At 32.9% G+C, this 14,735-nt stretch overlaps 1 protein-coding gene across 1 annotated transcript; it reads right to left on the bottom strand.

Moving 5' to 3' along the window:
• Positions 1 to 5,647: 5,647 nt before the first annotated feature.
• Positions 5,648 to 7,264, bottom strand: LOC139521560 (uncharacterized). The gene has a single exon (XM_071315036.1). It carries the CDS (start codon positions 7,262 to 7,264, stop codon positions 5,648 to 5,650), a length of 1,617 nt encoding a protein of 538 aa, XP_071171137.1.
• Between the last annotated feature and the right edge of the window lie 7,471 nt (positions 7,265 to 14,735).

The following is a 14,735-nucleotide window of genomic DNA, read 5'->3' as shown; positions in this document are numbered from 1 at the left end:
CCGGACAAATTCTTCTGATTCCGAGCCGACCAGCTTTTGCTCTTATTTCTTAATTTCGCGTTCTTAGCAGGGAAGCAGCAAAAATCAATTTTAAAGTCTTTGGATTTGACCCGGCCGGGGTCGAACCCATGACCTCTCCCACTCTATGCGAACATGCTACCACGAAAGCACCACCATGTGCAGTAACCCGCAATTTAAAGGTTTTGTGGGAAGCCGCTCATTATTTGGTGATGGGGGGGGGGGGGGGGGGGGCACTTTTTTTGGTAAATGTTTGATTCCAAATTTCTTGAAAGAGATTTTCCATTTTCAGAAGGGAAGCGAAATAAATTGTTTCCATTTAAAATCAGGGGAAAATAAAACAATAATGAAATAAAAAAAATAACCATGTTCTTTTTTTTTTAAATTAAAGTCCATCAAGGATATACACGTGCTCCTACCCACACTACAGTCGGTGTCTAACAAATGATTAAAATATAAAGTACAGATCATCTGTCTAAGATTTGGTTACAAGGATCTAACAACACTTCGTTTAACTTTCTCTCCTGGTAAATATTACATCAGCCAATGAAATTTCAGCCTTCATATTTTTGAAGGTGTGGATCAATCCGACAAAACCAGAGAATCCCAATGGTCTTGAATTGAGCGTTTTCAGATCGGCGTAAGCAAAGCTTGAACACACAATACCTGTAATCTAATCAGATTGGTGTCTAAATGAACTTAAACACTGCATTTATTCATTGTTTACTGAGATCTGTTGTTCTTTTACAGATAGAGAGTTGTGTTTTGAATTTTCCAAAGTGAAGATTTACGGCAGTGGCTTTTAATATTTTGCGTTTATCCAGGAAACTATAATATATTTAAAAAAAAACCAAATAGTGCAATGTGTCTGAGTATGCTCTATAATAAAGGTCCTTTTTGGGCAATTTTAGCTCTTCAGAGTTTTTTTGTTTTATTGGCTATTATCTTGATAACTTATCTTTAGAGAAACCTTTTCTTGAAAACCGGTATAGACAAGAATAGATATAATCAAAGTAGTGAAGTACTGATCATCGGATTACTGCAAATTATTGTGGATGGTCACAAGCATTTGTCTCAGAAAAATCTGTATCTGAAAGCAATGTTAATGTTCTTATAGAATTTTTTTTTTATGGTGTACATAAATTGACAAACATAATGCCCCCTCTTGTTAAAATGAGCATAGAGCATGAAATAAAAGAATTATTTCTTAAATTTAACAATTTTAACCGTATGTTCATTATTGCAGATTCCGTATGTTTATTTTCTAGACCAGTCGATTAAAACAAAACGTTGCAATTCATATATTTTGACATTTTTCCTACAATATCAGATGCGATTTTTTACATCTTAAAACGAGGTTTCTCTCTTTTTAAATCTCAACCATTTTCCAAACGACGGCTAAACATTTGAGCCTGATTAAGTGTTACTCCGCAGAAGCAGATCGGAATCAGTTATGACGTAGTGAGTAATCGCTTTAATCGCAATCATGTTCATTGACCATCAGGACGATGAATGCATATCATCATAATGATGTTCTGACATCATATAAAGATGTAAACCGGACCACATCATATGATGTTACATTGTCATAATATAATGACTTAACCACATCATATAAAAATGTTAGCACACAACATAAGGATAAGTTCACATCATATATAAAGAAGTTTGCACATAATATAAAGACATCTGTACATGAAATAAGATAATTTTCACATCATATAAGACCATTTGCACATCATATAATATAATTTTCACATCAGATAATGTCAAATTGTCATCATAGAAAGGTGATTGCACATCACATAATGCCGTTTTAACATCGTATAAGGAAAGCATCTCATAATATAAGGACTCAATCACATAACATAATGGAGAAAGCACATCATATAATGAATTGTGGACATGATATAAAGATGTTTGCACCTCATATAAATGTGTTTGGACAGCATATAAGGACAACTTCACATCATATAATGACATGTGTACATCATATAAGGATAAGTTCACATCACATAATGACAATTGTACATCAAATAAGGACAAGTGCACATCATATAATGTCATTTGCACATCATGTAAGGGTAAAATGACATCATATAATGGCAAATGAACGTCAAATAATGAGAAATGTCATAATAAGACAGTGTCGGCGTTGCATACCGTTTGAAATAAGTTTTCTACGGGAACAACCAAACTTCAAAACCAAATATCTGATTCTAAATTGATGTCTAGAAATCAAAAGAAAAATGTCCCGGCAGAACTTAAATATTGAAAAGAAAATAAATCAAATATCTTATAAATATTACAACAAAGAACGAAAAAGAAATATGATTATCAGGCTATGACAATCAGTGGATTGCAGATTCCTCGCTATATGATCAAGAATTCTAAATTCTATGGCGTAAACATTTTCACGTTTTTATTTAGTAAAAAGTGAAATAACCAAAATACCGAACTCTGAGGAAATTTCTAAATGGAAAGTCATCGGAAGGTACCAAGACCTTGTTGATAAATATTCCGTATCAACTTCACAAATAATACACGATGGTCTTGATGTATAGATTCTGCGTACTGATGTTGTTTATTATCTTAACAAAGTGTTTTTATAGTTCTTTCATTTGTCTTTGTTCTATTATTAATATTACTTTTACTGTTGAATGGTTTTATGTGATATTCGTTTGACGTGGCTCGGTACTTATACATCTCGTCAATGTGTTTGTATTGTCTTTCATTTTTTGGTGGTGTGTTTTGTATATGCAACTTTTTGTATTTCGTTGGTTCTTATAACGTGACTCTGTACTTTAAAAGATCCCGTCAGTATGATATTGTTCTATTTTATGTCATTATGATATATTTCTATTATGAATTACAATATACGTTGAACCACAAACGTCAAAATCATTCAATCGCGTTGTGGAATTAACTATTTGTGGATTCTTATAAATTGTATATAGGGGGAACTTTTGGACTAGTTTAAATCTCGGTCTATTTCTGAAATTTATTCTTACATACTTTTGATTTTTTAACCCTGTATGCTAACATTGCCTATGTAAATTTTAAAATTGTTTGTATGCACATTGAACGACAAATCTATGTGACATATAAAATTTTCTGACGTCAGACACACAAATCAATGAATGTGTTTGTAGATAGATGTGTTTGTGTTCTGTTAAATTGTTCCTTTTAAAATTGTTATACGATGATGACTGATGTACCCATATTCTGACTATTTTATTTATTGTGTCTGTTTAGTTAACGCATCAATGTAAATATAACGGAAATTGATGAGACTGTCATCAAAGTGAGAGGGTTAGCGCTTTAAAACCAGGTTTAATCCACCATTTTCTACATTTGAAAATGCCTGTACCAAGTCAAGAATATGACAGTTCTTGTCCATTCGTTTTTGATGCGTTTTTTTATTTGATTTTGCCATGTGATTGTGGACTTTCCGAATTGATTTTCCTCTAAGTCCAGTATTTTTGTGATTTCACTTTTTTCTCTAAGCAAATGGCACTATCAAAATCTCAAACACATTAAACGAACGGAAAACAACTGTCATATTCCTGATTTGGTACATGACTTTTCATATGTAGAAAATGGTGGTTTAATCCTGGTTTTAAAGCTAGCTAAACCTCTCACTTGAATGAAAGTCGGTATACAATTCCATTTAATTGATAATTGTGAGTGAACAAAACAAATAGACATAATAGACAAAATATAAAAAAATAGGGGTATATCAGTCAACGTTTTGGTAACAAAGAAAAACAATAAGGCATATAGACAAAGCACATTAGCAAAAACGAAAGAAGAATACAAACATTCACCATGATAGCACAATTATACAATGACAGAATGTATAAATACCGAGCCACGTCAAATGGGTATACACAAAAAAGACTAAACATTAAACATAATAATTTGCAAAGACAAATAAAAAAATGCTATAACACTTTATTAAGATGATAAACAACTTTAGTACCAATAATCTATATTTCGACGGGTGTCGTATACGGTGCAGGAAATGCTTATCCTTCCGGAGCACCTGATTTCACTCCCGGTTTTTAGTGGAGTTCGTGTTGTTTCTTATTTATTATTTGTAACTGTTGATGTAAATGTCTTTTGGTTTTATGAGTCTTTGTTTACTCCTTGGTGTTGATTGTTATTGTCTTTCAAGATCATCGTGTATTATTTGTGAAGGTATCTATCGATGAACTTTTTTAGAAAAAGGACGAGACATTTATTAACATACGCCCTAGTTCATCAACTTTCTTTTCAGACACTGACGACGTACAAGAAAGTCTGTGTATCAGCTGCAAGCTCTTGAATAATAATGAGTTGGAAAATGCATACCGATATATACATATGCAATGGAATTTGGTATATTGCTTCTAAGGAAGGGGAAATTGATAATTTCAAAATTAAAATCGTCTCGTTTGTCATAGATTCTGGTACTTAGATTATCGCTCATATCAAATTTGAGGTATAAGCTTAAAAATGAGACAGTAGAAGTCGTGTCTGTTGTTTCTTTATTTTCTAGTTCTAGAGGATATATAAATGAAACCTAATCTGAAAAGTTTGGATTATTAATTAAAAGAACATCATCAATATATCTGAATGTGAAATTAGATAATATGGCTTCTTTGATCTTCTTGTGACTGAATGAACCCCGACTCATATAAAAATACGAAGAGGTCGGTAAGGAGAGGCACTCAGTTTGTTCCTGAAGGAATGCCGACAATTTATTGAAAAAGTCTACCTCCAAATTTAACAAATATGTTGTCATTAAGAAACTCGAGCAAACGGATCAGTTGTTCCTCTGTGTACCATGTTTTACTTTTTTGTTCATTAAAATACCATTTGAATGCAAAGAAAGAAGAATTAATCTAAAAGTCTACTCTCAGCTGTTAATAACTTTTGATCTTCTCAATTTACGAAAGTTGTCTCCTATTAAAATGACGTCACAGACGTATGTTAAAAAAAGACAACGGCGGCAGCTTATAAGCCCATAAGTGACGAGGAAACAAGATATAAAATAACTTGAACGGTGTGGAAAAAGGTCTTTTAGTGTAAAGGACATATCTTAAAAATGCCCCTTTTCAGGGATACCAATATGTTTTGTAAAGAGTCCACTTTTGTTGAACAAACGAGAAATTCTTAGACCCAAAATGATTTTCTGACATACGTGTTTTGACAATCTGTTATCATAGTAAGGCAATTTCTTTTTTTTTTGTGATTAAAAAGGTCTTTCAGCTGTTAGTTTTTCGGTATAATAAAACTATTATGACCTCTTAGAAGCGATGCATATTTAAAATTGTCAACCATCAAAATATTTCATTTTGGACTGTACCCTAAGGGAAATTACTAGTACCACTTTTTGATATATTCCCTTTTTTCTACGGGCCATTATTGTATAATGTCGGAGACAATTTCATACAACGAATGATTATATGAAATTGTATTTGATGGAAAATACACATGAGTCATCTGTAGTTTAGTGTTAAGTTAAAAATTGTCCTACTGATGTACACATCTTCTTCTATGGATAGTACGAAACAAACTTCCAAAGCAATTTATTTTCTCTTGTTTACATGTATGTAAGAGTATAAGTATATATTATATAAATGTTTTAACATCCTGATATAGTCACTTCATATAACTTGGCGTCCTTGGTTGTACTGCCAGCTGGCGCACTACATCCTATGTAGAGTTGTCCTGTTGGAGTGAATGCAAGAGACCATGGAAAGATTATGTTTATGTCACTTGTTTTATAGTACGTCAGCAGCAGGCCATCAATGTTCAGGAAATGAAGTGTACTATTTTCCACATCGGCTACTATCACATTTTCTGTAGGAGTTTTCACTATGTCTCCTGGGTAGAATGGTATGGCCTTATTTATCTCCCTATGTCCAGTATAGATATTAATTATATCACCATCCTGTCCTAACACTACTATTCTGCCTCTGACAAGGCTGACTCTATCCCCAACATGAATATTCCCATTACTGGTACTGGTTATTTTCAAGGGATAGGTAAATATAGATTGTTTATTTTGATCATGTTCATACACTCTCTCATGGTCTCCATTCTGATTCATTAGTATTACAGCTCGCCTCCCTGGCATAGGGAATTCTTTATTAACACCTCCTATCAGAACTTTATCGTCACTGGTGATATGGACTGCTGTAGGTCCTAATGGTGACATATTATATACTGAGTCTGTAAGTGTACCTGTATTAGTATTAATTTCTTGGAGTCTTGATCCCACAGAACACAAAAGTAGATTATTTGATTGAGTAATAGCCATACCATAGACTCTTGTATAAAAATTGGATTGTATCTTCAGTTTTGGTCCATCAGGTTTCACTGATTGAACTAAATCATCATTACCAGAACCTATCCAAAAGGAGTGATCACTAGATGAGCAAACATATTCCACTACCACAAGTTCAGTTTGATATTGTTTATTTACTTCCAGATTAATATGGGGTTGATGAGATACATTTGCATCAAATTTGAACACCCCAATGTCAGACTCAGTGAATTCTCCTGGAACAAAGTTTGGTGTAGAGCCATGACTTAACCTTGGTTGAGGCATTTGGATGCAAATAGATGTTTCTAATTTGTTGACTTCTAAAAAGAACAAGGAAGCATCCTTTATTTGAATGATTTCCTGGACTACATTGTTCTTATCGTCAGCTTGTTTAAGTAAGTCTAAGATAGTATTTAAATCAGATTTGATTGAGTTAGACACAGTGTTGTGATTTTCAGCCAGTTCGTCTTTGAGTTTTTTAAAGTACCTTTCAACTGCTTCTTTGACAGATTTTTCATGATTACGAACATTTTGAAATACCTGGTTATATTTATAATTTTCTAATGACAAAAGTTGGTTGAGATGCTCTTTTCCTGAAACTATTTGATTTCTATCCTTTTGAATACTACTTTGTTCTTTTTTCAACTTGTCTATTTTCACCTCATATCCTTCCTGGATTTCTGTTATATCATGTTTCTTGTGAACATTTGAAATGCAGGTTGCACAAATAAGAGTGTCACATGTCTTACAATAAAGACAGGTATATTGTCCAGCATGGTACTGACAGGAAATGTTTTCAAAATCTAGTTCTTTTTTAAACAGCCCACTTTCTTTCAAATCAATTATTCTGTGATTTTTTGCAGTTTTTACCTTTACAATAATTACACAATAAAAAGTTACAGTCAAAACACTTCCATTTAATTTTTCTATCATTTTCACATGATCCACATCTAACAGGAGTTTGTCCTTTTCTGACTGATTGTGAAAACGCCATTTTTAAAAACGACACTGGTATTCTAATTCTTTTATTGATCAGGTGACCTTCTAGATAACCGTATCCCAGGATAAATAATTTAATAATATTCCTCCGTTATGAATATAGATTTTGGTAGGTTACTTTATGTATTCAGTTGATATCAACTTTAAACACTAAAGTTTATTGATAATTTAGAAGACACTTATTGATATCAATGCAATGTGCATGCCAGCCAAAAGATAATTATGAGACCAGTTTCAATGGGTGAAATAAGACTTAACAATGATATATATATTTAAATTGAAAACAACGTCCAAAATATAATTGCTTTAAAAAAAAAAACGCAATTTTTATACGTGTGCATGTAAAACAAATTTCGTTGTAGTGGGGTCTAAGTACAGCACACAAAAAAACATTGTCCAAAAGACCAAAAGAGTGAAAAATTATATTTTAACAAAACGCATTTGACTAAAAGTTCGAACAACTGATGTTCTGAAACACTGCTGACTGCCATTGACGATTGCCAAATAAATTGATCACAAGATTTAACAAATGAATATAATATATACGTCTCAACATTTGAAAACTTTATGACAGACATTCTTGAGAAACTGCTATTCTGACTCACAAACAAACTTTTTTACCACATTTACACTGCAGGAGATACACATCGTTTGTCGCCTTGTAATTCACATTGCAAAATATGGTGTACTTGTAGATAAAATTGTACACAGTGTCAGCACCTAGAATCTATAACTTAAAACCATCCTGTATTATCCTGTATTATTTGTTAAATAGACTGAATATTTATCTATTATGTCTTAGTACTTTTCAATGAACTTTTTGAGAAAAACGACTAGACGTTCTTTCACAAAACACTGACTCAATAATACTCTGCTCAGACACTGATGACATTTTACAAATTATGAGTAGGAGCTGCAATCTCCTGATTGTCATATGTGTTGTGAAATGTTGGTAAATTGCTGCTTAGTTGAGGAAAATTTTTAATTTCAAAATTTAAATCATCTCGTCAGTCATAGAATCTGGTATTGAAATGTCAGCTGTTATCCGGTTAAGATTTTAAATCGAACTGTTATTCTAGATATATCATATTTGCTCACAAAGTTCTTGTTATTAGGTGACATTTGCCTACAGTATATATTGACCACGTTTTTTCAAAGATGTGAACATTGGAATTTATAATGAAATCCGGCTAGACCAGTAATTAATGACTTTATGTTTCACTCAAATTTTCCATTGCGTTGTTTCAAATAAGTACATGTTCGGATCACCAATTTCATATTTCAAGAAGATGATTGCTTTGATAGCAATTAATCAGGTGTTACTTTTAGTTGTTTTAATTCATAGTTGTCTATCTGCAATTTTCCAATCGCTTTAGGTGTATACAGCTCTGCATATACTTCCAAACACGGTACGTGCCTTTTGTCTCTGATTGTTTCAGCAGGTTGTAAGGTAGATATTACGTAAATTACTGGGTCAGCTGCGTCCATGGTAAAGAAAGAATTATCTTGATTATCCTTTCCTAATTTTTGTTTACAGTGCTTCGATATTTTATTCCAGCTAGAAGCCAGTAAATTTTAAAAAACCATAAAACATGATTCACGATGGCTGTAGTCATATGCAGAAAGACAAAGATCAGATTGTATGTGAGCAATGTTAGATCAGTTTTGTTGTACGGTTCAGAAACATTGAGAACAACCAAAACAGTAGAAAGTCGAATTAGAAGGATTCGAAGGACGCTGTTTGAGACGAATAATTAACATCAGATGGCCAGATGTAATTTCAAACAGTGAACTATCAGAAAGAACAGGTGTGAAGAACATAGTGAATGAGATAATGAGAGGGTGGTGGAAATATATTGGACATATACTGCGAATAGATAACAACCGGCATGTGAAAAAGGTATTGACATGGACACCACAAGGGACAAGAAAGCCTAGAAGACCGAAAGGCACACGGAGAAGAGATATAGCAGCAGAGATAAGAAGACATGGTTACCACTGGAATCAAATAGAAAAAATCGCGAAAGATAGAACGAGTTGGAGGTTCCTTGTTGATGCCTTATGTGTTCAAGAACATGAAGAGGATTAAGTAAGTAAGTACGTAGTCATATGTCATATTTTTTAAGACTTGTAAGTCAAATGGTTTATTATTTTCTACTACTGTTATGACGCCTGCATAGGTAGGGGCACAGCAAGTTATCGAACCGAGCTGCCCACCCAGTTTTGAGTCTACGAAGCTGTTCGAACATTGGTTTACATAAACTTAGCATAAATCAGCACTTAACGTTTCTCATTGTCTTTCATATTGTTTAATATCGAATGAGTCAGATATGCATCCTTTTCATTTAACTTTAAAAGAAGTATCTCTGTTAATCAATAATTAAAATACATTGTTTTGAAATACACCGATGGTAGAGTTTTCTAATTAGAATTGTATGTCTAGCTTCATCAAAAGCAGATTTTGCGTCTAGCATTCTGTACATTGTTTTTTTTTAATCCTTACTTTCTCTTTTTAATTCCTCTATGATTCAGGATAACGAAGGAGTAATTGCGGTTTCATTTGATTTAAAATGGTTCAAGTTGTTTGATATATAGCAGTGCTGGAATGATGCATTGATGACTTTAAGCAATGTGCTATCACGTGCTTCCTCTGTGCAAAGAAGGCCATTTTACAGCATTACCAAAAATGTCCGCTGACTTATTTCTATTTAATCTATTCAGAGCTGTTTAAAAATTTATCAGTAATTGCATCTAGATATATTTGAATAATTTGAAGATATTCGGAGTCAACCAAAATCAAATTAGTCTTGATCAAAGTTGTAGGATCATCTTATTTTGCAAATTTAGCAAAATGGGTCTTCCGTCCTTTTATAATATTGTTGTCAACTTTAAGACTGGTTTCATCTTCTTGAAGTTCATCTATGAATCGATCTAATTTTCCTGTTTGTTTTTAATGAGATGATAGAAAAAATTTGATATCCATTGTTCTTGCATCGATGAGTTTTTGTTTATCTGTTATTCGAAATTCGTATTTTCAGCTCTTGATAGTTTTATAAGGTCATACGATGTAGTTTGTTTTTAATCTAAAGTAGAAGATTAGAAGGATTTTCTGGTCTGTCGTTGGTTTTATTTTCACAGATGGCGTTTTTATTTGTATTGCTTGCCTGCTTAATATTGTGAGTTAAAAAATTCAGTTATGGTTTTCTTTTTTGTCTTTTCTGGGTTGTTGCAATAGCTGTTAATGTCAAATTTTCTGATGTGTTGATGTTGGTAACTGTCTAATCAATTTCTATCGGATCACTTACTGTGAAGTCACACTTATCAAGTTAAACAGAAAAAGACTTTATTATATATATTCGTCAATTTTATTCCAGTCTACTTCACGAACAGTTTGTTATTTAATACTTTTTAGATTGAGTGTAGGTTTCATAGAAAAACTAAGGTTTGACATTGGCACAAACTGGATAATAATCAGAAATGTCACTTGTAATTTCTGTTTTTCTAAGATGTAAATGTTGTCACTAAAGTGCTCAGGATATAAACAATATTAATAAATTATGCTTAAATGATCTAGGTTGGAATTAGTTCTCATAGGCTCTGATATATCAGTTAATTCTTGGTTATGTTTAGCATGATCATTCTGTGAAAAACTTCCTTGGTCTGTTGTATTGGCTGTGTTTCCAATACGGCTTTTTATGTTTAAAGTTTTTATAGTCTGTTAAAGTTCAAAATTTCTAATTTCTGAAAAGTATAGTTTCTCAAGGATCTTTTTTCTTTTTCTCTTCAGTCATCGTTGATCATAGCCTCTTAGACTTTAAGTTGTTCTTCCATACTTTTTCAATCTCGTAGATCGTTCAGTTCGGCAGATGTATCTTGCTGTATATCGGGTATAGTTCATTGTTTTGTTGAGTTGTTATAAGATATGATTGGACGGTCTACTATAGATTGGTCAGCTGGCCGGAGTGAGTAGGGTCCCCCTGTTTTTGTAGAAACTAGTACATTAATGCAGGCAAGTTTTTTTGCCGACGTATTTATTTTTTACATGTTCAGAATCTTGAGAAAGACAGATATTCTGAGTCTTTTGTAGGTTGCTACCAAAACAGGCGTAGCAAGCATCTTTTAATTAGCATTTAAGCATCTTATATGGAATTTTAGCTACATGTTAAGCATGTAGATTTGTAAGAACAAACAGTTATTGCTAGTAACGTCTCAATCTGGTAAAATTTGTTGAGCAGTTATGAGACATATAATAACAACACAACACTACATAATAACAAACTGTAAAAAATAGTTTAAAAGAACTTGACTCATAACCGATTTTAACAATAATGCAAATGAGAAAAGGAAAAAAGGTAAAAAGGCACAATGTACCGATCTTAGATTACTTGCAATTACCAGAAGCTTGTTGAATAAACCATGTTGTGTAGGATTTAACTGTTGATCAATTAATCTCCAGCGGATTAAGTGTAAAGATGTAAATTTATTAACCGGATTTCTGAAGGAATTTGGTGATGTACGGCGAACAGTACCAAAAAGATTCCGTGCATTACCTAGAAAACGCTTTGACGAAACATTTTCAAATTTAGATATGTTGTTTCCTGTGACTAAATGGAGGTTAATATCAATTTTCGCGATGTAGTTTTTATCGTTGTTGAGTAGTAGACCGTTAAGTCGCGAAAAATGATACTTTGAGCGTTGTCGGTGCAATAACATGAAAACGGGAAAACGCTTAAACAAACCTTTTCAAATTTAGACATATTCCTTCCTAGGACTAAATGAAGGTCTAGAACGAATTTCACGATTTTAGCTTTTATCATTGTCGAGTTGTATATCTTTAAGTAGCGAAAGATTGATTTTGGCCTTTCCATTTTGAACCCTATAAAAATCTATTTATTTTTTTACTTGATCCTATTTGGGATTTGCAAATATCATTTTACTGTAGGAAAATTCCGATTCCGGTTTGCTGTCAGTCTGGTAACCTCTTGTTCATAATTGTTTTATTGTTATATGCATAACAAGAATGTGTCCCAAGTACACGGATGCCCCATTCGCACTATCAATTTCTATGTTCAGTGGACCGTGAAAATGGGGTAAAAACTCTAATTTGTCATTAAAATTAGAATGATTATATCATAGGGAACATGTGTACTAAGTTTCAAGTTTATTGGACTTCAACTTCATAAAAAAACTACCTCGACCAAAAACTTTAACCTGACCTCGACCAAAAACTTTCATCTGAAGCGGGACAGACGGACGAATGGACGAACAGACGAACGCACAGACCAGGAAACATAATGCCCATAAATGGGGCATAAAAGGATTGAAATGACTATAGATATTCTTACATTTGCTGAAATTTTGTCATGTGACTTGATAACTGCGTCACTCCCCAAGTTATAACAGTTTTCTGCCAACCTAAAAGAATGATATATGCTATGGTATCAAATGTAACTGTTGTTTTTTTTTTATATATATCAACTACCGCGATTGGACTCACTATTTAAGGTCATAATTTCAAAATAGAATCCACAACCTTTATCCCAAATTTTCGACCTCAGTTTAATTTAAGCGACTGTTCACGGTGACAGTTTATTATGTCGACTGCTTACGATGACACCTCATATGGCGAATGTTCAAACGACTTTGTTTTGTGACGACATTTAGTTTGGTGTCAGTTTTAAATGACGACATTTCACTATGGTGTCTGTTTACGACGACTTTTTACGTTTGGAAGAAAGTTAAATTAAAGTATGATAATTGATTACGACGAGTTTACTATGCCGGTTGTTTATATAAATACAAATTCAGAAAGGTGTGGGAAAAAATTCCTTTAGAAGTTCACAGTAATTTAAGAGCACAGTACTAACAATACTTTATTATGATTTTTGCATTAACTTGATGCCTTTTAAGCTATAAATTTAATTTGCAATAGCCATGTGTATTTTGTTGTGAAAAGAGTAAACATAAGGTTAATGGTATTTCAATCTTAAAATCTATCATTAATCTATGTTGATGTGTAAACTCTTTTTTTGAACATACCTTTAGTAGATCTTGTCTGTCTAGTTTTGTTTATGTCTGATATTCCACATCTGGGTTTCTTCATTATTCGTATGGTTCTTTTATTTAGTTTCCCAGTAGGTATTATTCCATAATGATTCTGAAAAGATCTATAAAAATGAATTTTATAAAAATTGTATGATAATCTGCAGCATTCTTACATATAATGTAATAACAAGAACTGACACATACTGAAACTTATGCAATTTTTTTGGTGATCGAATTTCTTTGGTCTATCTGTTAAATTACATAACTTGAAGTCATTTTTACCTTGTCTTTTTTTCAAAATAAAACAGAATGCAAGTGATACCTTAATTTCTTTCAACCAGTTGGCCAAACTGAGGGACTTTCACATACTCAAAGAAGATTAACTCGCCATACTTTGCAACAGGTTGAGACGAGATCTTTATTTTTAAATATATGTACATTGTATATGCATTCAGTATATCGCATCTGTCATATGAACAATGTTTTTGTCATCAGTTTATGTAATTTTGATCATAAACTGTAAATGAAAATGGCTTTAGATAAATGGTAAGATTTGGCAGAATTATTTAAAAAAAAAAAAAACATAAAGGCTCACATGAGCATGAAATGCCCACTTGCGAATTCAGTATTAAAATCATTAGCAACCATATAGATTGTGACCAGGTTTAATCAAGAACCAGTTGGGAGACTATTTTTAGGGATGGTTTCGGAGGAGATTATAAAAACGGTTTACAACGGACGACGACGAACACCTAGTTATGGCCACAGGTATAAGACGATATTCTTTCACAAGATGTATATATACTAAATACATGTGCATTAACATGTATTAAGTATACATGTATATATATTCGGCTGTTATCTCCTCTTTGGTCGGGTTCACCGTTGTTGTCTCTTTGACATATTCCCCATTTTCAATTTTCAATTTTATATGTATAAAAAGATCTCGTCTTGTACCTGTAGATTGGCATAATATAGGCTCACATTGTCATTTGAAATTAGCAAGTCTGTATGTAGAAACGGCTAGCGTTTACATAGAGAATAATACATGGCAAATTCCGTATCATATGTCGTATCATCCCAAGACACCATTATCAGCCAAAGGGCCTTTAGGCCCGAGGGATGATATTGGTCGAGGGTGATACGGCATGTGATACGGATTTTGCCATGTTTTATACGCTTTATCATATATTTCAACAGGAGAGTATTATATTATATGAACTGTTTTCTGATCCATAGCACTGGGTTACCTTTAGTTCTACTCAGTTTTGTCTTGCTTTAAAAGCCCTAAAAGATCTGCTCAATTACTTATCCGGAGCACCTGGGTTATCTTACAATTTGCGTGCTGTTGTTTTAAAAA

This window comes from Mytilus edulis, chromosome 4, assembly GCF_963676685.1.
Source record: "Mytilus edulis chromosome 4, xbMytEdul2.2, whole genome shotgun sequence".
Taxonomy (NCBI): Eukaryota; Metazoa; Mollusca; class Bivalvia; order Mytilida; family Mytilidae; genus Mytilus; species Mytilus edulis.
Note: the sequence above shows the minus strand (reverse complement) of the source record. Positions and strands in the feature narration are given on the sequence as shown.

Excerpts from the sequence above, each read along its gene's own strand:
- LOC139521560 (XM_071315036.1), bottom strand. The coding sequence starts at position 7,264 with ATGATAGAAAAATTAAATGGAAGTGTTTTGACTGTAACTTTTTATTGT.